General features: G+C 53.7%; 1 protein-coding gene across 2 annotated transcripts in view; it reads right to left on the bottom strand.

Annotated features, from left to right (window-relative positions):
- Positions 1–3,612: 3,612 nt before the first annotated feature.
- Positions 3,613–24,076, bottom strand: part of STK10 (serine/threonine kinase 10) — a 41,932-nt gene continuing 21,468 nt past the window's right edge. For both annotated transcript variants that reach the window (XM_085074013.1, XM_085074012.1), the window contains exons 3-19: positions 20,270–20,318; positions 18,069–18,218; positions 16,841–16,913; positions 16,001–16,195; positions 14,709–14,790; positions 13,856–13,990; positions 12,592–13,131; positions 11,292–11,422; positions 9,473–9,596; positions 8,610–8,789; positions 7,883–7,975; positions 7,588–7,717; positions 7,053–7,177; positions 6,438–6,626; positions 5,559–5,684; positions 5,185–5,298; positions 3,613–5,092 (exon numbers count right to left, since the gene is read on the bottom strand). In XM_085074013.1, coding sequence (XP_084930139.1) covers positions 4,952–5,092; positions 5,185–5,298; positions 5,559–5,684; positions 6,438–6,626; positions 7,053–7,177; positions 7,588–7,717; positions 7,883–7,975; positions 8,610–8,789; positions 9,473–9,596; positions 11,292–11,422; positions 12,592–13,131; positions 13,856–13,990; positions 14,709–14,790; positions 16,001–16,195; positions 16,841–16,913; positions 18,069–18,218; positions 20,270–20,318 — 2,577 coding nt within the window. In that variant the 3' untranslated portion in view covers positions 3,613–4,951. The remainder of the gene's footprint in view (positions 5,093–5,184; positions 5,299–5,558; positions 5,685–6,437; positions 6,627–7,052; positions 7,178–7,587; positions 7,718–7,882; positions 7,976–8,609; positions 8,790–9,472; positions 9,597–11,291; positions 11,423–12,591; positions 13,132–13,855; positions 13,991–14,708; positions 14,791–16,000; positions 16,196–16,840; positions 16,914–18,068; positions 18,219–20,269; positions 20,319–24,076) is intronic.

Raw genomic sequence — 24,076 nt, forward strand, 5'->3', positions numbered from 1 at the left:
AGTGGAGAGTGGCTTTGCATGCTGACCAGATCACCTCCCGAGGGAGGAACGCTGGGAAGAGACTGTGGAGATGCAGAGGCTGCCTTGGGCTCTGCTGTGCCTCGGTCATTTATCTAGGAAACTGCCAGGGATTTGTAAAGGAGCCCAAAGGAGGAGTTTGGGAGTGACCTGAGAGTCCTGTGTCGGACCCACACCTCTGGGTGCTGCTGCAGGACAGCAGAGATGTGGCAGCAGCACGTCCCAAAAAAAGGTTGGGTGGGACAGATGGAACTGAGGGGAGTTTCAGGATCAACAAGTCATTCCCTGCTGCCCTAACCAGAGGCTGAAACATCATTAAGCCAAAATAAAATAAAATAAAATAAAATATAAAATAAAATAAAATAAAATAAAAACTCACCAGGAGAGGTCATAACCTACACAAGACAGGCATGTGCATTCTCCCTTGTCTCTGTCAGGATCAGCTGAGCAGTTTAAAACAAGAGGGCAAATGACTTCTGAAAAGCCATCCCTCAGCTCGGGTGTACAAATGGGTTTCTGCACGGCTGTAAGGGGATTCCAGCTGTTAGGGCACAGCTGGGCAGTCCCTGAGGTCTGTCTGGTGTCAGGGAGGGAATGGAGTGAGCAGACAGTGTCCCACCATCGGCCCTGGGCTGCAGAGGGAGCTCTGTCTGCAGTCAGCCTGGCATGGAGAGCCCATTGCTGCTGCTGCTCATTTTCAATTTTAGAACTGGGACAATGTGCCAGGTGACTGAATGTTCCTGATGCTCCCCGTGTACAGAACAAACTCATCCATCTCCCCTGAGCCACCTCACAAAAATCAGTCACCAAAGGTGCTCCTACCCCACGAGAGGACAGATCTCTGCAGCTGAAACACAGCAGAGATTTCCCACTTCACCAGGGCTGGATCTCACTGCTTCTCAGTTGTCACCGAGGATGATTTTCCACTGCTGTCACCCTGAATTGCAGGTTTTAGGTGCCATCAGTGCCAGCCAGGCTGGCAGCAGGCTCAGCCAGAGCAGAACCCACAGAGGGGATGCTCAGCCCTGGGGAACTGCTGAGGACAAGGCTAGAAAAGCACTGAAACCCCGCTGAGCAGCAGGGAGTGCAAACCCAGGGAAAAGAGCGAGAGATCCTTTCAGGAGCTCCAGCGTTGTGCCATCTAGTGAGCGAGAGGAAGAGCAGCAAACACCACCGCTCAGCCCCTGCCAGCCTGCAAATCAGGTCCGGAGCAGTCCTGGAGGGGCTGCCAGGGCGATGTGCCCCCAAAATCCAACCCATCCCACCCGGGAGAGGGGAAACAACAAACACCAGCACCTCCGGAGGCTGGGATTGCTGCAGCCGTGGGGAGTTTGGCATGAATTGGAGAATGAACCCAGCAGCATTTGGCTCCAGGGGGTGCAGATGAATTTCAAGGGTTTTTCTGCCCCTGCCCTGCAGAGAAAAAGGAGCAGAGATGCAGCCATGGGAGGGAAGCACTCAGCACAAGCCCTGAGCTCCCTGCCTGCCCTGCTTTTGCCTCCCCAGAGAGTTTCCTCATCCCCAGCACAGCAGGAATGCTGCAAAAGCCCTTGGGCAGCTCAGAGGGGTTTGGAGCCCAGATGTGACAGGAGCTGAACCACAGGGAATGCTGCAGCTGCTGCAGCACCAGGAATTTCTCAGGGCTGTCAGCTCTGTTTTTGAAAAAATAACAAATATTTTAACTTTTGCTCTGTTTTCCACATTGCACCTGGACCAAATGGTAGTTAACAGTTATTTCTGGAGTGCACAGTACTTATAAATATATGTTGAATCCTCACGGCTGAAGCTCCCCTCAGGCACTGCCAAGGACATGCAGATGAAGTTAAATATTCCCAGGAGATCTTCTGCTTCACTGGGACACACTGAGTTTTGAGCAGTGTGTCCCAGGAGGCAATGCAGGCCTGGCACACATAAACAAAATTATTAATTATTGTCCTCAGCTACTCCATCCCTTACTATCCTGTGGAACAAGGAGACAGGAACCCCCAGGCTTTGCTCATCCTTCTCTCTCTGCTCATTTAAAACCTCACCAGCAACACCTTCCAGTCCCAAATCCCTTTCCTTTTCAGCATTCCACCCGAACTCACACCCTGTGCATTTACCTGGGGTGGACAGAAAAGGTCATTTCCTGCATGAAATCCAAGGTGAAACTGGCAGCTTCTGGCACAACCTTCCAGCAGTGAGGGCAAAGCCACCCCAGCTCCATGGGCTCGAGTCAAACTGCCCTAATTTAATGTGGTGTGTCCTGCAGAGAAACTGATGGGAGCAGCAGGTGAAAAGCTCTGAGCAGGGAATAAAAGCCATGTGGGCTCTGTGATGGGTTATTGGGGTGGTTGTTGGGGTGGTGGGAGCTTTGCTGAGCCTGAGGGAGGAGGCAGAGACCTCCCCCTGCACTGATAACCATGGAAAACCATGGAAAACCATGGAAAACCATGGAAAACCATGGAAAACCATGGAAAACCTGGTTTGCAGCCTGGCCCTTTAATGCACCCAGAGAGATCCCAGCAGAGGAGAGCACAGGAAGGGGCAGGAAGGCATCCCCAGGACCTCCTTGTGCCACCAAAACAGGGACACTGAGGTCTGGGATTCCCGTTCAAGCCAGGCCAGCTCATTAAATCGAAGAACAATCCATGGCCAAGTGCTTTACTCAGAGTGCAATACTCACTCCTCACCAAGCAGGGTCAGCCCAGCACCATCTGAACGCACTGCAGCCACCCTGAGCACACTGCATGCTGCTTCCCCTCAGCTCCACCAGGATTTCAGCTCGGTGGCACAGATCTCCTTGCCCCTGAGCAGCAGGAGAGGCTCCAGCTCAGTTTGAAAGAACTGCAAGTTCAGCCTTGCGAAGCTCAAATGTCAGAAGTTTCTCAAAGTCAGTAAAACCCAAAAGCAAAGCTGATCTGAGCTCACAGGCACAAAATCAGAGCCATGCCCAGGATTCTCAGTCTGTTACTTTATTAGAGAGCTCTTTACATCATAGTGGTGGCCCCACTGAAGATGCTTTACAAAATATTAAAAAAACCCCACTTTTTATTCAAAGCCACATCTTTTTAAAATGGTGTCCCATCCCCCCCCTGCAAAGCAAGCTGGGTTTAATCGTGGTTCTTTCTGAACAGGAAACAACAAAAACATCCTCTTTTGAAGGGAGGGAGAATTATAACCAGGCTGTAAACATGACCATCAGATGATGTGCTCCCCTTCTAGGAGAGGGACATGGCACTGGAGCCCCGGCAGGGAACACTCAGTAGGAAAAGGAGTGCACAGAACCATTCCTGCCTCTGTTAGCAAGGCTGTGTTGCTCTCTCCAAGCTGAAAACGAGCTGGACTAGATTAAGGGATAACTGATTTACCCCAGAAGTTGTCTCTCCTCATGGCTGCACCGTGTCCAGAGAGGGATGATGCTCCCTGGGTCTTGCTAGTTTGGAGGAAGTTTATAAATATGGATTAGGAGCTCTAAATGGGTTGGAAATGCACAGCCTGGACACAGAGTTAAAGACCTGGGGCTGCCTCCTCCAGCCCAGTGCCTACAAGTGAAGCACATCACATCCCACCTTTCCCTGAAATGCCAGCAAATCAACAGAGGAGACACGAACATAACAACTTCTTCTTTTCTTTTTTAAGCAGAAATACTTTTTTCTTGCTAGAGAAGCAGGCCTAGAATAAACAATGTCATCCAGAGACAAACCCAAGTGCTGCCTTACACCTTTGGGCTGTGCAAAGAAGAAGGTGCTGCCAGTGAGGTCCCTGAGCCTCCCCAGCTCTGTGCCCAGCCAGCAGCTCAGCCAAGCCCTGGGCAGGGAGGGGACATCCCAGGGAGCAGAAGGGACAGAGGACCTGCTCTGCCACTCTGCCCATGGCTCCCAGCCAGGAGAACCATCCAAGGAGATGAGAGAGTGGAGGAAGAGCTGCTGGGAGCAACAACCACCATGCCTGTGCATCTCCTCTTCCCTTGTTTCAGTCCCCTTTGCTCCTCCCAAACGATGCTCTGGCATTACCTGGTGACCTTCATGGTTCCACACAGAAAGGACTTCAAAACTAGTCTCTCAGTCTCTGAAAGCTCTGGCTGGAACATCCTTCACCCCCGTTTATCCAAAAGGCACACGACAGTGACAGACATGTCACTGTGTCACCGCAGGACTGAGCGCTGTCCCCAAACTGCCCTCTGCACATGCACTTACACTTCCTCAAGGACCAAAGCCTGCAGCCAGCTGGACAGTTTAATTACCAGTTTAATTGCCCCAGAGCCCAATCTCTGATCAGACAGGGTTAGCTGAGTGCCAGAGGGGCTGTGGTGCCAGCGGTCACAGCAAAGGAGGAGCAGAAACATTTTTGGGAGGACATCCAGCCCCGTTCTGCACAGTCTGTATGGGGAGGAGGGGGACAGAAAAAACCCAGCCCTCCCTAGGCAAAAAACCCCAAATCCCTGTCTCTCTGTGGTGAAAAAAGGCCACAGTGGAGAGGAATAAATCTAAGGCAACTGTTGGGGGCCTGAAGGCCAAGGTGAGTTTAAGACAATGCCAAAGCTGCTCTGGCCCAGGGCAGTCCTTACAGAGGACTGGGACAGGAGCAGCCACATGGAGAGAGGGGTGACAGCCCTGTCACAGAGCCACGGCTGCTGCTCAGAGTGCTCTGTGCTCCAGTCTGAGCTGACAAACCAGTGAGCACCAGGCTCACCCAGGGAGGCATCCAGCCAGCAGTGCAAGTGCAATCCAGAGAGGCTCCTGCCCCTCTTCCCAGCACGGAGCTCCTGGGAAAGCCACCACAGCTTCCAGCCAGCATCCCTCAGCGCAGAGACCACGCTCACCCCGGGCAGGGCGAGGGGACAGGAGGGTGCTGTGGTAGGAAGGAGCTGCTGAGAGGATCCTCCAAGTGCAAGTTGCCCCCCTGCAGCCCAGGAGGACACAGCCAGTACCAGCTGGTGGCCTGCCAGGGGTTACAGGCTCTCTGAGGAGCTGAAGGGGACGAACTTGGCGTGTTTGGTTGGGGATATTGGCATCTGTCCCTCGGCCTCCTCGCTGAGCTTGAAGAACATCTCCTGCTCACGCTTCTTCTGGTTCAGCTCATCCTCCAGGGCCTGAAGCAAGGAGAACACACAGGAGAGCTGTGTTTGAGGTTGTTCTGGAGCTGTGGACACCAGGCAGGCAGGACATCCTGTTCACACCCTACCTTCTTGCGTGGCCTCAGCTTGTCTCGCCACTCCTTCATGTGCTGGTTGTGGCTCTCATCCAGGGACTTCAGCTTCTGCGTTTCATGCTCGATCAGGAGGTGGCACTTCTCATTCTAAAAACAAATCACCAAACAGATCACCAAACACATCAGCCATCAAGCAGCTGGAACTGTAAGTCCAGCTCAAACAGGACTCATCTCAGGCAGAGCTGTTCAGAGCTCTGAGCTCCACGTTTAGACACAAAACCAAAAACCTCTCAAGGCAAGAGCATGAGGACATCAAGACCAACTCACTGAGCCCTCTGCAGCCACTTCTTGAGAGACTGAGACCTGCACAGGAATCTCTGGGACACCAAGGCACGAGGGATGAGTACCTGGAGATGCTGGAGCTCGTTGGCATTGCTCTCACACTGCGCCTGCATGTCCTTCATCTGCGTCTCGTGCTTCTGCTGCTGCTGCAGCCGCTCTGCCTTCTGCCTCTTCTCCTCCTGCAGAGCAAACTGGGGAGACAAAAGCAGGATCTGTTCCAGCAGTGCTGCCCTGGTCTCTGGAGCTGGTTGGGAGACCAGCCCAGCTTCCACTGCTACACAGGAAAGGAAAAGCCCTGAGGATTCTTCCCAACACAAGTTATGATGGAAACAGTGCTGAAAACCACATATGATGCTACAAAACAGAGCCCTCTAACCCAGCAGTGTGTTAGAAACTGGAAATAGCTGTATTTTCCCAAATCCCCTTCTCCCACCGAGCCAGGCCTCAACTCCTGGTGCCTTTTTGGGGAGCTGAGCTGTGGGAACGGATGGCAGGCCTGTCTAGGCTGTCTCAGGCTCACAAACACCGACCGTGTCACAGCCAGCCCGTGAGAACCTCACCATGAACAGAAGCGAGAAGTAAAAATAAAGTGTGGACAACAACCTCGTACTTGTGAGAACCTCAGCGTGGACAGAAGCAAAACAAAGCCTGGACAACAGCTCACCAACCAGACAGAAAAACACAGAGCAATTTTGCACCTGCAATGGGGAGGCTGTTTTTCACAAAGACGTAATAATTGGTCAGGAATAACTGACCAATGCTGTTGTGTAACAACAGGTTTAGAGAGCCAATAACTGCATAGAAAACAGTATAAAAGACTATAAAAAAAAATACTTTGTAGCAATAAAACTCGATCTACCTTTCACCTTCCTCCCTGGCTTGGAGCCATGTTTTTTTTGCCGTGTTTTTTTGCGCCGCGTGTTCATTTTTACCGCCAGACTGACCTGTTTGATCTTCTCCCTCTGCTCGGCGGCGCTGCCGCTGGAGTGGATGTGGAGGCTCTTCTTGTACATGGCCATGCGTGTCTTGCCCTCACTGCGCTGGATTTTGGGCAGCCTGGCCTTCTCCTGCTGCTGCCTCACCTTCAGCTGCTCCAGCATGCGCTGGTTGTAGCGCTGCATCTGCTCCCTCTCCTGCAGACAGACTGGGGTCAGGGGAGCAGGACAGCTCTGCACTCCTGAGAGAGCTGGAGAGCAGATTTGGGAGCGGCTGGTGGCACTCCAAAGGGACTGGAGGGGATGGTAAGGACTGAACAGGCTGTGAAAGCAGAGGAGAAGGGGCTGGAAGTCTTCACTTCCTGCTCTGGGGATCAACCATGCCAAATCCTGGGCAGTGAGAGATTTCCAGAAAAGTCCCCCAAAATTCCCAACTGCTTCTTGCACACAACACACAGCACATGTCCTGGCCAAGAAGGCTTTATTTTATTGCCTTCTTGCCACCAGCTTTATTCTGGTCCTTTTTCACTAATAATGACCAAGCACTTTAACTCCTCACCCACCCTTCCAGGGACACCTGGACACTTTGCTGACCCACACCATGGGAAGGTGCAAAGCCTTCACCTTCTCGTGCTTCCGGAGCAACTCGTGCCTCTGGAGGAAATACTGGTCCTTCAGCTGCTGCTTGACAAGCTGGTGTTTCTCCTGCTGCTGACGCTCCTCCAGATCCCAGATACAAGCTTCCCTGTCTGTGGGGAGGAGAAGGATGAGGAGACAACCCACCCAGGCCCTCAGCTTGGTCCCACCAAGTGTCCCAAGCTCAAGAAAACTCTGTGCACACAAACAGTGCAGCAGATGTTGGGCGTGACCATTCCCCTCCTGTTTTCCAAGAGGAATTGGTTGCAAACCATATTGGAGCCTGATTTCTTGCAATTATGAAGCCTAATTGGTTCATATTTGTAAAGCACTCTGAAGATTAAAGCCCTAAGTATTATTATTGTTAAACATTTAGACAGGACCTGGCAAGGCTGGTTTTTTCCACATCCCATCCTGCCAGCTTGCAACTCTGTCACAGCATCTGCTGCGTGGGAAGAGCCAGGGCTGGATAAACCCATGGTGACAGCATTGCCTCCCCTCCCTCACAGCCTTTGCCACCCACCTCTCATCAGCTGCTGCTTCTTGTTGAGGCACTCACGCTCCTTGTCACAGATCTCTCTTTTGTTCTGGGCAGTGATGTTCTTCATGGCCTGCTCCAGGTCCTCCTTCTGCTTGGCCAAAAATTCCTGTTCCTGGGGAAAAAAAACCAGCAGTGCCACCATGAGCTCTCCTTGTGCTGCAGCTTGAGGAGCATCTGCTGGTGTTTCAGCTCCTCCCAGTCCCTCCAGCAGGGAGGATGGTTTTGTCTACTGCATAATTCCCAATCTAGGAATTGGGGGAATTTCCCTCAGCCTCACCATGGTTTGTTTTTTCTGGGTGAAGTCATCCATCTTGGCCTTCAGGTTCCCTTTGCGCTGTTGCCGCGGCAGCTTCTCGACTTCGTTCTTGACCTGTGGGGAGGGAAATGAGATTTCCCTGCAGGAAACTTTAGGCCAGGAACAGCCCCACCTCGTGTCACTGAACAGCTGAGAAATCAGCCAAAAGGACTTCAGGAATCCCCCAAAGGACGTCAAGAATCACCCAAAAGGACCTCGGGAATAATCATCCAAAAGGACCTCAGGAGTCACCCAAAAGGATCTCAGGAATTATCACCCAAAAGGACCTCAGGAATCACCCAGAAGCACTTCAGGAATCACCCAAAACCACCTCAGGATCAGGAATAATCACCCAAAAGCATCTCAAGAATTATCACCCAAAAGGACCTTGGGAATCACCCAGAAGAACCTCAGGAATCATGCAGAAGGACTTCGGGAATCACCCAAAAGGACCTCAGGAATCACCCAAAAGCATCTCAGGAATCACCAAAAAGGACCTCAGGAATCACCCAGAAGGACTTCAAGAATAATCACCCAAAGGTGTCTCAGGAATCACCCAAAAAGACTTCAGGAATCACCCAAAAGCTAGGCCTTCCTCACAAAACACCAACTGCTTTCCTGTCGAGTTCCACCACAAGAAATGCTGAAGCTCCCCATGAAGAGAAAAGTGCAGGAGAACATCATTCCTCCCTCCCATCCCCATTTTTACCTCCTTCTTCATCTGCTTCAGCTGCTCCAGGAACCTGGCGTGGTCCCTCTCCTGCTCCAGGCGGATGCGCTTGGCCTCCTCGCGCCGCCGCAGGGAGTGCTCCTGCTCCATCCTCTCGATCTGCTGCTTCTGCTGCCGCTCCAGGTTCTCCAGCTCTGTGTCATAGAACTTCTTCTTGGCCTGCCCAGAAAGGCAACAAAGAAACAGCTCAGCCTCAGACTCCTCTCCACTTCGCTGCCTTCCAAAAGTTGAAAAATAAAGTGAAAAGAAAAAAAAAAAAGGGGCAGAGGGTTTTTCTTGCTTGGGTTGAGCCTCTTGACTGAGGAGGGAAATTTCCAACCAACACCTCACAAAGTCTGAAGCTCTGTGTCCCAACAGTGCCCTTGTACCATAGAAGAAGATCTTTAAGGGCCTTTCCAATCCAAACCATTCTCTGATTAACTTCCAAATTATTTTACTTCAACAGAAGCTGCCCGTGGAGGGACCAAGTGTGTGAGGCCAGTTTATTCAATTTACACTCAAAGCCTTGCCAGATTTCCTGCTGTCACACTCAGGCCTTGCTGCTTTCTTATTTAAAGTTCTTTTTTTCCTGTGAATTACAACAGCACTATAAACTGTTTCTCACAGTAGCCATGAACAGACACAAAAGAAAAGATCATTAAAGAGAGAAAGTCCAGAACAAGCCTTCCCCTGTTACACCCTGCCAGGAAAAGGCTGCCAGTGTGCTGCATGCCCACAAAACCCTTCCAATCCCAAACAGGGGTTCTCTGATAGTTCTGTGGTACCCAAGGGTGTTGCAACCCAAGAAGATCCCTCTGTGTGGGGCACCTGTGGATTCCCAGGAATTTTCCCTGCCCTCCTACCATCATTTCCTGCTCGAAGCGCCGCTGCATCTGCTCCTGCTGCAGCTGGTGTTTGCTGTTGAGCTGGGCTTGGTTCCTGTGCTCCTCCTTCTGCAGCAGCCGCAGCTCCCGCAGCTCCTGGCGCCTGCAGAGGGGCAGATGGGGCAGGAAGGGGCAAGAAGGGGCAGGATGGGGCAGGATGATGGGGGAGGATGATGGGGCAGGATGGGGCAGGATGATGGGGCAGGATGGGACAGGATGATGGGGCAGGAAGGGGCAGGATGATGGGGCAGGATGATGGGGCAGGAAGGGGCAGTATGATAGGGCAGGATGAGGCAGGATGGGGCAGGATGGGGCAGGATGATGGGGCAGGATGATAAGGCAGGATGGGGCAGGATGATGGGGTAGGAAAGGGCAGGATGGGGCAGGATGGGGCAGGATGGGGCAGGATGGGGCAGGATGAAGGGGCAGGAAGGGGCAGGATGATGGGGCAGGATGATAAGGCAGGATGGGGCAGAGAAACACAAAGTCAGCCAAGGTCAGAGGGAGGTGATGGGCAGAGATGATCAAATCCACATTTCAGCATTTCAGCATTTCAGCATCATCCCACAGCATCCTGGCTGCTGTGGAACAAAAAAGCCTTGCAAAGTGAAGGCCTTGTTGCCTTTGTAAAATCCTTGCTCACTTCTGTTACTTTAGCCAGCTAAAAAAGCATTTTGGGAATGATTCAGCTAAACTAAAGGTGAAAAACAAGTTACAGAATTGTAAAACAGTTATTAGAACCAATAAGTGCTCACACCGTGGAGCTGGTAATTAGTTAGCTGATACCTGTTAGTCTATAGGAATTAAGTTATTAATTATTAAAATATTAACATAGTTAAGCACATTGATTTTACCTTACAAATACATAAACTCATAACAAACAAACAGTTTAAAAACCCTAAATTTTTGCAATAAAGTATCTTTCCCAGCTTCTCAAAGGAGCTCTGGAAAAGCTCCTGAGGTGATTCTGCAGGCACTGGTGTCCCCCAGCACCCAAAATTCCCTTTGTGCCAGCTGGGTTAGTGCTCACTGAGCCTCAAATCCCAGCTCAGGCCAAGCTGGACTGCTCTGTTCCAACCCCTGTGCTCCACATTTGTTCTTACACCCAGCAGAAAGGGCAGTTTTCCCAAATTCTGACCCATCTATCGCGACATTGCATCACTCCCTGATCATCCAGCTCGCCAGGAAATGAGCTCTGCTAATGAGCTTTTACATCAGTCTGATACTGGGGCTGAGGAATAAGGCAGCCACAGGGACACAAAGGGTTTGGGACAAATTATCCTCTCCAGGAGTCCCCCAAAGCAGAGGGAAGCAGCCTGGAATTGGGCACCAAACAAAACAATTTGTATTTTAATTCTTTTAAGGGCCTTTTCATTCCAAAAGAGCAGCTGAGAATAAGTCAGGGAGGTTTGAGAGCTGTGAGATCTGCAGAGGAGTCACCAAGGAGGGTGGATACACCCATGAACATTAAATGATGCTCCAGGAGTTTATAACTCCCTTGGCCTTCCTGGTAATGAAGTCTGAGGAGAACAAAAGGAAGAGGAGCATCTCGAGAAGATTCCTGTGCTTATTTCCACTGAGCCAGGCATCTCCAGCCCTGGGGGACACACACAGTCATCCCCAGAGGACACAGGCAGACACAGCAAAACTTCCCTTGGCACAGCCTTGAGCTCCATCCCTCCTCCTCTTGTCCAGGTGGGACCAAGACAGAAGACAATTGGACTTTGTGTCACTCCTGGATTAGCTCAAAGAGCAGAAAACCCTGCACTCCCTCCATCCCAGCTCTCCATTTACTTGCCTGAGAAACCTCATTTCTTCATCCTTCTTCTCGTCCTCGCTGATGATCTTGGAGGTGGTGACGCTCACCTCCACGCCGTCCACCACGAACTTGCGGGTTCTTTTCAGGGTCTTCTTGTGCATCTGAGACTCCTGGGGTGGGCAGGGGGGGAAAGGAGGAGCCCATGAAGCAGCAGCTGGCCAGGGCTGCGGCAGCTGGAGCCCTCAGGGCAGCTCTGGTGCTGTTGTTGGTGAGGAGCACACGAGGAATCCACATGGAACACGAATCAGTGGTGGAGTTGGAGGTCCAGCTTGGCTAGCCCAGCACAGGGCAGCAGGACTCCCACCCTGGAGAAACCTGACCCACCTCCCAGAGACCCTTCCTCACTGTGATCTGACACGGCTTACTCCCTGAAAAACCCAAAAAACTCCTTTCCCCTTCTAAAGGACCAACTTGGAGAGCAATTCCATCTGTGGCATTGCATTCCTCCTCCTCCTCAACAGCCCAGGTGTCCTGGAAAGGGTGTGAGGAGGGGAAATTCCTCTGCAGGAGCATCACCTCCAACCATTAGGGATTTCAGGCTCCTGTGGGGGATGTTGGCTCTGCAGCTCTCAGCAGGAGGTGGGGAAAGCTTTACCAAGAAAGGTTTTTGGGCACATTTCTGTGCTGGGAAACCATCGCTCCTGCAGGCAATCTGATAAAGATCTTGTGCAACACATCCCTCTGCCCCCTCAGCTCACACCAGTTCTCCTGGAGCTCAGCAAATACCATTCCAGTGATTTTGCCTCTTGCTCTGAGCCATGCTGACCTGGCCAGCTCCAGGTCACAAGCATTCCCAGCCTCCAGGAAGCTTTAGCAAAAGCCAGGAAAGCCTGGGAGGTCTTTGTGCAGCTCCTGCTGACACAAACCAGGCCAGCTGTATGGCAGGTTGGGAAAACTGAGAGAGCCACAAGCTCAGATGAACTTTTTCCTGGGACCAGGTGTCCTAGGGGAGAGCAGCAGAGTGATGGACTGTGGATAAAGTTCAGGAAGTCACATTTGGGGTTTCACCCTTGAGCAAGGACAAGCCAGCCTCGTGGCGTGGTTCCTTCACACAGAATAGCTACAAGACATCAGCCTTCCCCTAGATTTCAGCGGCCTGGCACAGCAGAGGAACCTGCAGCAGCTCCACCAAGAGCTTCTCCTTCCCTTGAGGACATCCCTGGCACAGCTCAGCCCAGCTGGCACAGACACCATGGCAAACCAACCACGGGAAGCTTTCCCCAGGGAAGGATTCCCTCCCTCCCCCGTGTTCTCCAGCACCCTCTGGCCCCACGCTCACCTTGAGGGAGATGGAGCCACTCTCCCTGCTGAGGGCCAGGTCAGCAGACAGGGAGATGGTGAGGTCCATGCTCTCAGAGGCTGAGGTGCTGCCAGAATCTGAGTCCCCCTTGGAGCGGCTGCCTTGGAAGGGCCCTGGGGCATCCAGGCTGCCATTGGCCAGCTTCTCCTCGCTGAAGTTCTCCAGGTGGACACTCTCTGGTCGTTCCCCCATGCTCTTCCTCTCCCCAAGGCTCTTCCTCTCCTCCCTGCCTGCTTTAGGCTCCTTGTTCCCCTCGGTTGAGTTCCCCAGATGTCCAGGCTGCAGGATGATGTCCGGCTTGTCCTGGCTGGGGGGTTTTGTGGAGTGGTTGCTCTCCAGCTTGTCATTGTCACTGCTGATCCCTTTAGCCGAGGCTTTGTCACTCTGGCCATCTGTGGTGTCCTTGCCTGTCCCCACGGAGCCGTTCACAGCTTTGGGCAAGGAGGACTCCCGAGGTTTCTCTGCATCAAAGCTCAGCTGGCTCACCTCGGAGGGATCCCTCTTGTGCTTCCCAGGGGGCTGCAGAGACAGGAGAGGGCAGAGCTGGGGTTGTCACCAGCACTTCACACAGCTGAAAGGGCCACCAAGCCCTCATTCAGGATAAAATCACCCACAGCTGAAGAGGTATTGGGAGGAAATTTCCCTTTTAGGACATCTGCCCTGGGACACGTCCCTCTTTCCCCAGGTTTGTGGCCCCAAGGACTATGGACACTGATGGGAGGAAAAGGCTCAGTGAAAAAGCTCCAGAAGCTGCACATCCTTAAGAGGCAGCTGAGGGATTTGCACACCAAACTCCTTTCTCCAAGGCTAACTCCACTATGGATGAACCACTTCCCTCTGCCACACAGGAGGGAGGTCAAGACATGTCCCCAAGCAGCTCTGTCCCCTTCAAAGAGCCAAACTCAGCCCAGCTCCCTCCTCGGGCTGCTGATCCCTCCATGTGCTGCTGGCTTTGCTTCCACTCCAGCCTGGATCAGGGCTTATTTTTCCCTTTTTTTTTTCCCTTTCCTCTTTTTCCTAACCACTTTTCCCAGCCCCTCCTGTGAGTGGGCACTGGGCCACCTGCCAGCACCATTGTTCCTCCACACCCTTGGCAGCCACCAAAATCCAGCCCCTCCCCGGCCAAACAACCACTTCCCCTCCACCTGATGTGGCCCAGAGCAGCTTTTGGAGGCTGGAGAAGTGGCCAGGCTCTTTCCCCCCAGCACAGCCCCCCAGGTGAAGCTGGCAGCACGGGGCTCACCGAGGCAGACTCCGAGGAATCATCCTCCTCCGCTTCATCCCGACTCTCCTCGATCTCCTCCATCACCTCAGCCTTGGCTTCAGCCACCAGCTCCCTCAGGGCCCTGTTGCTGGTGACCTTGCTGACGAAGGGATGCTGCAAGCCAAGCACAGTGACCGTGTGAGGTGGCAAAAACCACAGCTGGTGAGCTCATGGCAAGGAGCACTCTGGGCTTTAAAACAACTGTAAAAAGCCAAGGGTGTGGATCTTTCCAGTGTTCACCCCCAGAGGAATTCACACTCTGCACACAGATGCTCCCCAAAGCTGCTTTGGGGCAGCAGCTCCCCCCGAAAAAGCAGCAGCAGCATTTAAACAAGGGGACATTTGCTGACAGAATGTCACCAGGAGCAGGGCAGGAGCAGTCTGCAGGATCCCCGGGTGCACTCAGCGCCTGGGGGAAGGTTGAATTGGGATTGTGGGGCTGGAATCCCTCGGTGCTCACAGCAGGGTGTTGCGCTGAGCTGCAGCAAAAGGCTGGGGAATCCCTGGGGTTTGTGCAGCAGCACAGAGCGAGGGATCTGCAGCCAGCAGGGAACAGCAGCTTCCAGGTTTTTGCTCTGATTTGGGAAAGGGACAGGAGGGAAGGAATTGAATTTCAATCAGGGCTAAGCAGGTATAACCCAAGCTGGCTGCCACATGAGCGTTTTTAGGCAGCAGGAGTCGTTTCTATTCCAGATGGTGTCCACAGGGGCTCTGCAGTTTGCTCCACAGGGAAAAACCCTGCTGATCCTTTTCCCAGTGTTTCAGTGGCTGAAAAGTGCTGTGAACTTTCTCAAGAGGACAAAAGTCATCTGCAAGCAGTGCTGGTTCTTACCTCCAGCAGCTGGGCAGCACTGGGCCGTGTCTCTGGGTTCTTGTCCAGTGCCTTCTTGAGGAAATCTCTGAACTCCAGGGACCTGGAAACACAGTTGGGGGTGGGAAATTCAGGGCAGGGAAAGGCTCAGATGGCACAGAGGTCTGCCTGATCCCTTAGCAGGCTGTGTCCCAGCTTGCAACTGGCCATAATCAGCATTTTGTCCCATGGGAAACCCAGTTATTCTGATTATTTGTAAGAGAAGCAGCAAGTCAGGGAGCAGGTTTTGCCTGAGGTTTTGCAGGTTTTCTGATGGCAGCTGATGGTGGGGACTGAGCCACAGCCCTGGACAAGGCAGAAATGGGGAGGACACTGCAGTTGTCCCCTGAAGGAGCTCATGGAGATGCCTGGGGACAATGGAGCTCCAGGAGCCATCGGGAAAGGGTGGCTGTGGAGGACCAGGAGCCCCATAGGAGGGCACCCTCAGCCTGCAGAGCACAGCCCTGAGCTCCAGAGCGTGTCCCTGATGTCACTTCTGCCTTCTGAGCAGCTCCAGAGGCAGCATTCCCATCTTCTGGCTGCTGCCTGCGCTGCTGTGACAACACTTGTGACCCCAGTGCTCTGCCAGTGATTTGCTGCTGGCTGACATGCAGCAGGTTTTATGTTTTATAAATAAAAAAACAGATATTAATGGGTTGGTTTTCCTTAAAATGCAGAAGTGGCTTTCCAGACTTCAGGGGAAGCAATTCTGGAGCTCTTGGCAGTCTCCAGCTTTATAGGAAAACCTTCCTTTCACACTCATGGGATGTTTTGAGAACAGCCAAGGGATCAGCCCTCGTTTTGGGGGTTTGGGGGTGAGCAGCACCTTCCCTGTGCTGCCTGAGCTCTGCCAAACCACCAAACCTGCAGTGCAGATAAGAGGAATTCTTCCAGCTCCCAGCCCTGTGCACACCCTGCCCTCAGCCAGCAGTGCCTTCCCAGCTCCTTGCACCCAGCTGGACCTGCAATACAGCTAAAATCCTATCCCAGGCTCAACAAACCCACTAAAAACAACTCTTTTTCTCCGTGCAAAAGGTGGGGAGCTCTCCCAGTGCTCCCCAAGACCTGGAATACAGCTAAAATCCTACCCCAGACTCAACAAACCCACTAAAAATAACTCTTTTTCTCCGTGCAAAAGGTGGGGAGCTCTCCCAGTGCTCCCCAAGACCTGCAATACAGCTAAAACCCTATCCCAGGCTCAACAAACCCACCAAAAATTGTTTTTCTCCGTGCAGAAGGTGGGGAGCTCTCCCAGTGCTCCCCAAGCCCCTCACCATTTGGAGGGGCAGCTGAGGGTGGGCGGGTCGGACTTGGCGATCTTCAGCAGGACCCGCATGGGGTTGAGCTCGTGGTGAGGAGGCTCGATCTGAGCCATCTCGATCAGCGTGATGCCCAGGGACCAGATGTCAGCCTTGTAGTCGTAGGGAGTGTCCTTCATGGTCTCACACATCACCACCTCCGGGGCCATCCTGCGGGGGCAGAGCAGGGGGTGGCACTGCTGTGACACTGACACTGCTGTGACACTGCTGTCACACTGCGCCAGCCTCGCAGCAGCAATCAAACGCTTCAAATCATCCCCAGCACCGCAGAAAGCCCAGATTTTCCTCCCTGCTCGGCGCTCCAGAGGCAGCAGCGTCTTTTCCAAGGGGTCCAACCCCCTCCCTCCCCCTCAGACAGCCCCTGGACACCCCCAGGCCGTTCACATCTGGCGCAGATGTTGCTGCAGAGCATCAATTAATCCCCACGGTTCCATTCCTTCAGCGAGTGGGGTGATTTAGAGGGTGTGTTGCCGGGGCAGGGATTCCTTCCCATGTGCTTGAAGTGGCTTCAAAGCCCATCCCAGCCCCAGGACACTCAGTGTCCCTCACTCCAAGCCTGGAGCACTGCAGATCCTCAGCCAGCTCAGGGCACTGTGACACCACACGGAGCTGCCACACCACTGAGGCTGCTTGCCCAGGCAAGGAAAAGCCCTGAACACGCAGAAAATGGCCAAGAATCCTCACAAAAATCCTCCCACCGTGGTCCAAAACACCCCAAAGCTGTCAGACCCACTTCAGAGCAAACCTGATTTTCAGGAGCTGTGCCCCTCGTGAGCACAGCCAGCAGGGACTCACCAGTAAGGGGTCCCGATGAAGGAATCTCTCTTCTGCAAGGTTTTCATGTTTTTGGCAGACACTCCAAAGTCAGCTGTGAAGAGCAGGAGCATTAGAGGAGAACTTAGAGACCCTTCTGAGTTAGCACACTTGGCTGAGACACAGAGTGCCAGGCGAACACACACTGGGGCAAGAAAATGACACCACGGGCTGTGTGCTCCCAGCTGAGCAGCAGAAATTCAATTTGGGTTGGGGTGGATGAGCCTCAGGGCTTTCCCCTCCCATACCATAAGAGGAGCATGACAAGTTCTCCTTCCAAACCTCACAAATCTGGGAGGAAGTCGAGATCTTTTCTGCAAACAAAAGCAGCTCCGTGGCAGATTTCAGGGCTGGCATTTCCTAGCGAACAGCTTCATTTTACAGCAGAAAACCCAAAGTTTTTCTGGTTTTTCTGGCTGTTCCATTCCTTCTCTCCTCTCCAGCCACTGCCAGATGCCTCCCCCTGGTTTGGTCCCTTCTGCAGAGAACAGCTTGAGGCAACTCAAACCAAACTGGTCAGACCTGCAGAGGGTGCTGAGCCCATCTCAGGTGGGTTTGCTCTCCAGGACAGCCCTGGTGGCAGCTGGAGGAGCTGTCACCCACCTGCAGCCTGGCTGGGGTCACCCTCTGAGCAGCTCCTACACAGAAATCCACCCTCTCCTCCCCCAGCAGGTCGCTGGGTGCCAACTTAACTCCAAAGCAGGGCTGGCAAGGCAACCCCTTGGCAGAACTCCCCCTGTCACCACCAAACCTGCTGTGCAGATAAGAGGAATTCTTCCAGCTCCCAGCCCTGCCAACTGGCACCCTGCACAGGATGCTCAGCAGGCCAAAATGCACAGAAATCGGGTTCAGAGAGGGATTAAACAAACTCAGGGAAGGAAAAATCCACCAGGGGTCTGAGTGTGGCTGTGGCAGGGGGGCTCAGCAGGGCACACAGCTTCATTTGCCCTCCATGGAGCAAAATCTCCCCATAGCTGTCCTGCTGCACCCCTCTGGGGAAGGGAGAAAGGAAGGAAAGGAAAGGAAAGGAAAGGAAAGGAAAGGAAAGGAAAGGAAAGGAAAGGAAAGGAAAGGAAAGGAAAGGAAAGGAAAGGAAAGGAAAGGAAAGGAAAGGAAAGGAAAGGAGGAAGACAAGCATCCCTCAATCCCTCAAATCCAGCTCCAGCTGTCCCTGGTGGAGCATGGGATGATTCTTTGTCCAAGGCCTCACCGAGCTTGATGTCCCCATCCTGGGTGAGCAGCACGTTGCCAGCCTTCAGGTCCCTGTGGATGATCCTCTTGCTGTGCAGGTAGTGCAGAGCTTCCAGCATCTGGCGGCAGATCACCTGGATCTGGGGCTCTGTCAGGCCCCTGTCCAGCTCTGCAGGGAGGGACAGGGATGTCACACAGGGCAGGGATGAAGGGATGCTCCCCCCGAGCAGAGGTTACCCAGCAGAGCATTGCAAAGCCACAGCGTTGAGCCAGAGCAGCAGGAGACGATGGGAATCAGCTCGGGAAGGTGATTTGTTCCCAAAACCAGAGCTGGCAGCAGAATCCCTGGAGCTGCTGGCTTGTAGCTCCCTCCTGGGGGATGAGGAGGGTGTGGTTGGGATGCATGGATGGGGGCTGGTCTGCAGATTCCCTGACAGTTTGGGCAGACAGAGAGGAGGGAGCTGCACTGGGCTGCAGGACAGCAGGGTCAGACCCAGGCAGGAACACCTCATTCCCCAGGGATTAGGGGAACTCAGGAATTATCCCTGAGTTCCCTGGGGATGCAGTGTATCCCCCAAACACCACTTCCCAAAGGAACACACTAAATGCTCAGCAGGGCTATCCCTGAGCTGGGTTTTTGGGGAGCACCAGCCCATCCTCTGTGTGTCCCCCAGTTCAGAGAGTGGTTGGACACCCTCAGGCACACGGTGGGATTCCTGGGGCTGCCCTGTGCAGGGTCAGCAGCTGGATTTGGTGGGTCCTTCCCAGCAGAGGATGTTCTGTGGTTGTTTCTGCTGCTCGTGGGGACACAAGGGGCATTGCTGTGACCTCCCTGAGCTCTGCTGGGTCACCTCCACCAGCCCAGAGCCTGCCAGGGGCTCTGCAAACCATCACACCTCCAGATGGTCAGCATCTCCTGAGCTCCCCTCCCTCCCTCCCTCAGTGCAGAGCAGAGCTAGCCTCAGACAGCACCAAACTGCAGCGTGGGGCTGATGGAGACACCAACAGCTGGGCCAGATGTTTGTTCAGAGCCAGCAGCTCAGCCCCAGCCTGGAAGGTGCTGGGTCACTCCTTTTGTTCCTCCTCTTCCTCACTAAGATCTCCCTTGCTCTGGGGGAAGCTGATGATTTATTTTCACCCTCCCTGGATGATCTGGCAAAAGGGAGTTGCAGTGGGACACAGGCTTTGTACAGGAGATTTTCAAGGGCAAAGCCCAGCTGCTGGTGGGGAGAGGTGGAAGTGGCAGCGTTCAGCAACTCTGAATTTACCAATTCTAGGAGAATTCCTGATTTCCAGCTCACTCAGGGCTGACAGAGCTACAACCAGGCCACTCTCTCATGGTTTTCTATGCTGCCCTGTCCAGCTCCTCCAGAGAGAACCCACAAATGCTCAGCAGCATTTCCAAGTCCCAAGAGATGGGTGAAAAAAACCCCCCTGTTGAGGTTTTCCGTGGGGAAAGCATCATTCCCCTCCAGCACTTCAGGAAAGGTAGTTTTTCACACCACGACTTGGACTTGCTTTAAAGAAATTCCCTAAAAGAGGGGAAAGATTTAAGGGCTGAGTCAAAGAGGAGAAATTTGGTTCCTGGAAATGAAAATAAAGGCTTTGGAAAGATCAGTGCTGCCAGGGAGTAAACCCCAGGGAGGTGTGGCTCTGTCTCAGGGCTCCAGGTGATGTCAGCACCAAGTATTCTGTGTTTTGGGGTAAACCCACACATCCCTGCTCCCAGCAGCTCTCTCTGTGTGGAAGGGAGGAGTTAAGCGAGGGAAGATTCCTGGGATTGCTGCAAACTGCAGTTTGTTAGCTCTGCTGCCTCCCCAGATGACTGATCCCATACGGAGAAGTCAGCAAAAAGATCTGGGGATATTCATCATGACAGACACCCAGCTCAAACATCCCAGCCCTGCTGCCCTTCCTGGGAGCTGTGGGAACCAGGATCCCAGTGCCCTCAGCAGATAAATATTGAAATTCAGCTTTCCCCCTGCAGCCAGACTCTCCCTTCTCCCCGTGCCTTGTGATCTGCTGATCCCAGCAGCATTTAAATCACAAAAAGGACATTAAAGCAGCTCCAAAACTCCCCCAGGGCTGCCACACCTTCTGCCCAGGGTATGGAAATGGGGCAGCTGTGGCAGCCCTGCGTGCCATCTGTCCAGGGATGGTGCCAGGGGCTGGAGATGCCCTGTGGGCATGGCTTTGGGCTCGGGGCAGAGCTGCACTCACCCAGCATCGTGGCATCCACGGCCCCGCCGGGGCAGAACTCGATCATGATCTGGGGGAACAGAGACACAGCGTTAGAGGCAGAGAAGAGGAGATAAAAGCTGGGTTTGCCTCCCTGCGTGGCACAGCTGCCCCTCAGCACCACCCGGGCTCTGCAGCTCCCCAGGACACGTCCCTTGGGCTCCCCCAGGATGTCCCCAGCCCCGGGGCAGATCCCACACTCTGTCCCCTGCCAGGGACCCTCCAGCCCCCTACCTGCCACCCAGCCCAGCAGCAGCTCCAGGATTGCTGCTGCTCCCTGTTTGCATCCCTGCCCTGCCCGGGGAGCAGGATGGGCTAGCTGTCATAGCTGGGAGCTGACGTGCTCAGCAGGAATCAGGCAGGATTCTCTCTGCCAAATGAGGGACAGGGAGTGCTCTGGTGTGTTTAGGGTGGTTTTTTTTCCAACTATTTTTGTTTCCCCGCGTTGCTCAGTAGTTCATTGCTCTCATTTCAAGCGATTTGAGGGGAAACTATGTCAGTGAAAGGGGTGAATGCATTCACCAGGCTTTGCCATTTCCCTCCAGGGATGTGCAGAGCCCTGCCAGTCCCACACATCTTGCCTGCTCCCTGCCACCCCTCCCAGCTGTCCCCAGCACCTCAGGGACGCAGATCCTTCCCCTCTCAGCCTCAGCCAGAGCTGCCCCAGCCTTGGCCTCACTTCCCTGCTCTGATAAACTGATTACAGCTCCAAGCAGCCACGGATTGCAAGGGACAAGAGGTGCTTCACCTCTCCAGCGAGCTCTTCTCCCATCGAGGTGACACAGGGCAGCATTCCAGAGTGGGGAAATGCCAGAGTTGACTCCGAGGACAGAGCCTGAGCAGTGTTTACCAGCTCAGCTCTCTAAACCCATCAAGGGGAGGTCACGTTATTCACAAGAACCTCCAAGCTCTGGACCAGAGCTGAGGGGAGAAGGTCCAAGCTCCCTCCCTCCCATGGGTTAATTCTGCAGCTCCAGGAAAGCCTCATCCCACCCTTGAATTCATCTGTGATGCAAGGGAAATGGAGTTATTTCCAAAATTGGAAAATGGAGCTGGGGGAAGCCACTGCTTTGTCCTGGAGAAGGGCAGCAGGAGCAGCTGCTGGGGTGAAATTGCTTCGTGGGAATCAGCCCAGCTCCAGGGAGTCAGAGAGGGGAAAAAACTGAGGTGACAAAGCCAGGCAGGTGTGACAGAGGCACCACTGGAGAAGAACAGCCAGGGCTGGGAGAGAGGAGCAGTTTGGAAAGCAATTGAACCATTCCCAAAGCAGGAGAACCTGGCACAGACCGAGGTGGGAGCCTGGCAGGAAGGATGGAACATCTCAACACTATTTTTTTTGTTTAGTGCCTTGCCCCAGAGCATCAGCAGCTTCAGCAGCAAATGGAAAGGCAGGAATCACCTCCTGCTGTTGTTCCCTGTGCTCCATCACACCCCAAACAGCTCCAGGAGACTCATTTCCACCATTATTTTTGGGGTGTTCCTCGTCACGTTCATCAAACACACTGAAACCAGCGGTGGCCACCAGCACTTCCTGGGCTCCTGAGAGCAAACCTCCCAAAATTCTGCTCAGGTTTGCAGTGTGGCAATGAGGAAATGAGGGGAGCCAGTCCCTCTGACCCCGTGTGTTTATCCAGGCACAGCAGGCTGCAAGCTGGGCACTGGGAACACGGGAAACACAGAAAACTTCAAAATATGCATTTTCAACAAGGGCAGAGATGCCAGAGAATAATTATGGGTGTGGCCTGATGGTCAGAACAGCTAAAAAAATAATGAGCTGGTTTGAGCCCAGCAAATCCCATTGAAACAAACACAACTGGCAATCTCACAGATCACACTCCAAGCACACTTCCTTCCAGGAGCAGGGCCAGCCTGGAAATCGTTTTGCCATGGAAGGAGTAGGAAGGCAGAGCTGGTGAGATCAGCACTGTGTGTGAGCTGGGAGCACCCAGACCTCCTCCTCCTCTCCTGTTTAGGGTCCAGGCGCCCTGTGGGGTCTGCAGGGAGCAGCCTGGAGTGAGGCTGCAGCAAACATCCTGTTTATAACAATTTCCTCTGCACAAGAAATCCAGAGACTTCCTCAGCAGAGGCTGCTGGGGGGACACAGGGTTCCTGTGCCACAGCAGAGCTGCTGCTGCTTGCTGCTGTGATCCCTGGGATCACACAATTATCAGCATTTTCGTTTCCAGCCCAGAATTACAATACAACCACACCAGAATTCAGTGGTGGCTCCACATCTGAGTGACACAACTGAGAGTCCCCAGCTCTGACACCACAGCCCAGAAACTCAGCCACCCCCTGGGCTCACTCCCAGCTCCAAGGGATGCTCTGGCTGCTCACCACGAGCAGATTTGGGTTGTAGAGAGAGAACTCTGAAAACCTCTGAAAAAGTTTAAATAAAAAGCTGAAAGTTTAAATGAAAAGGGCCCTTTTCTGCTACACCTTTAATGAAACAAAAAACGAAGAGGTCTGCATGAAGAAGCCACAAATATTTCCTTTTCAAAAATCCACTTTGTAATGGGTAACAAATTAAAATTTGAAGTCCACTCAAGTTAAGGGGCTTTGCTGGTGACCTTGATTTTTTCCCCATGGCTCATCTTAATGCTCCCTCTAAGCACAGCAGGATCTGGAAACATTTTGGGTCTGACAAAGCAGGACCAGCATCTCCTGGCTCACTCCTCCCACCACTGCTGCCTCCTGGGTGTGTCTGAGCGCCTGGAACTTTCTACAACGCTAAAAAAAAAAAAATTTAAAAAATGAAACACAAAAAGCTTATCTCGCAAGATAATTTCAGCAAACAGTGCCCAGCCGGCGAGGGTGGAACAGCTGAGCAGTTTGCTATTGAAGAGCAGTGAGGAGGGAGGACTCGCCCTGAGCTTGGCTCTTACTCACCCCGTTGGCACACGGGGACAGAGGCCCTCAGCCCTTCCTTCCCTGGCAGCAGGGAGGAAAACCAGAAGGCAGGCAGACAGGGACAGGGGGTGGGAAACAAAAGCCACCAGCTGGGAAAGCTGGGGGCAGCAGCTCCTGCCCGGGGTGCCTCTGGGTGCCAGGGCTTCCCACGGGCACGGGAGGCCACCAGGTCCCCTGGGGACAGAGCAGCCTTGGCTGGCAGCCCAGTGGCTGCCAAGTCCCTGGAGGTGATGGCTGCCTGCAGGCTTTTCCTGGCACTTTGCTGCTTGAGGAGTTTGGGGTCAGAGGTGCTCAGAGCTCCTGGGGCCATTCCTGTGTGGGGACAAACGGTGACAAGAGCTGTGACCATCCCCTGTCCCAGCCAGCCCTGGGCATCTGCACCAGTGGGCACAGGGAGCTGCAGAGCCACCGTGTCCCCAGAGCCACTGTGTCCCCAGAGCCACCGTGTCCCCAGAGCCACCGTGTCCCCAGACCCACTGTGTCCCCACACCCACCATGTCCCCAGAGCCACCGTGTCCCCAGACCCACTGTGTCCCCACACCCACCATGTCCCCAGACCCACTGTGTCCCCAGAGCCACCGTGTCCCCAGACCCACTGTGTCCCCAGAGCCACCATGTCCTCACACCCACCGTGTCCCCAGAGCCACCATGTCCCCAGAGCCACCCTGCCTGCCCCAGGAAGCACTGCAGAACCAAACCACCTCCCAGTTTCCTCTCCCAGCCTGCGGCAGAGAGGCTCACGTTGTTTGTGTGAGCAGCTGCTGCAACCCACAGCATCCTGCAGCCACGGCCACCTCTGTCACCCACAGGCAGCCTCGTGCTCTGACACGTTTCTGGGGTGGCTCACAGTGTCCTTGTCACCCGCAGCGGAAAGCACCC

Source organism: Lichenostomus cassidix, chromosome 13, assembly GCF_008360975.1.
Source record: "Lichenostomus cassidix isolate B80296 chromosome 13, HeHo_3.0, whole genome shotgun sequence".
In the NCBI taxonomy this organism is placed as follows: domain Eukaryota; kingdom Metazoa; phylum Chordata; class Aves; order Passeriformes; family Meliphagidae; genus Lichenostomus; species Lichenostomus cassidix.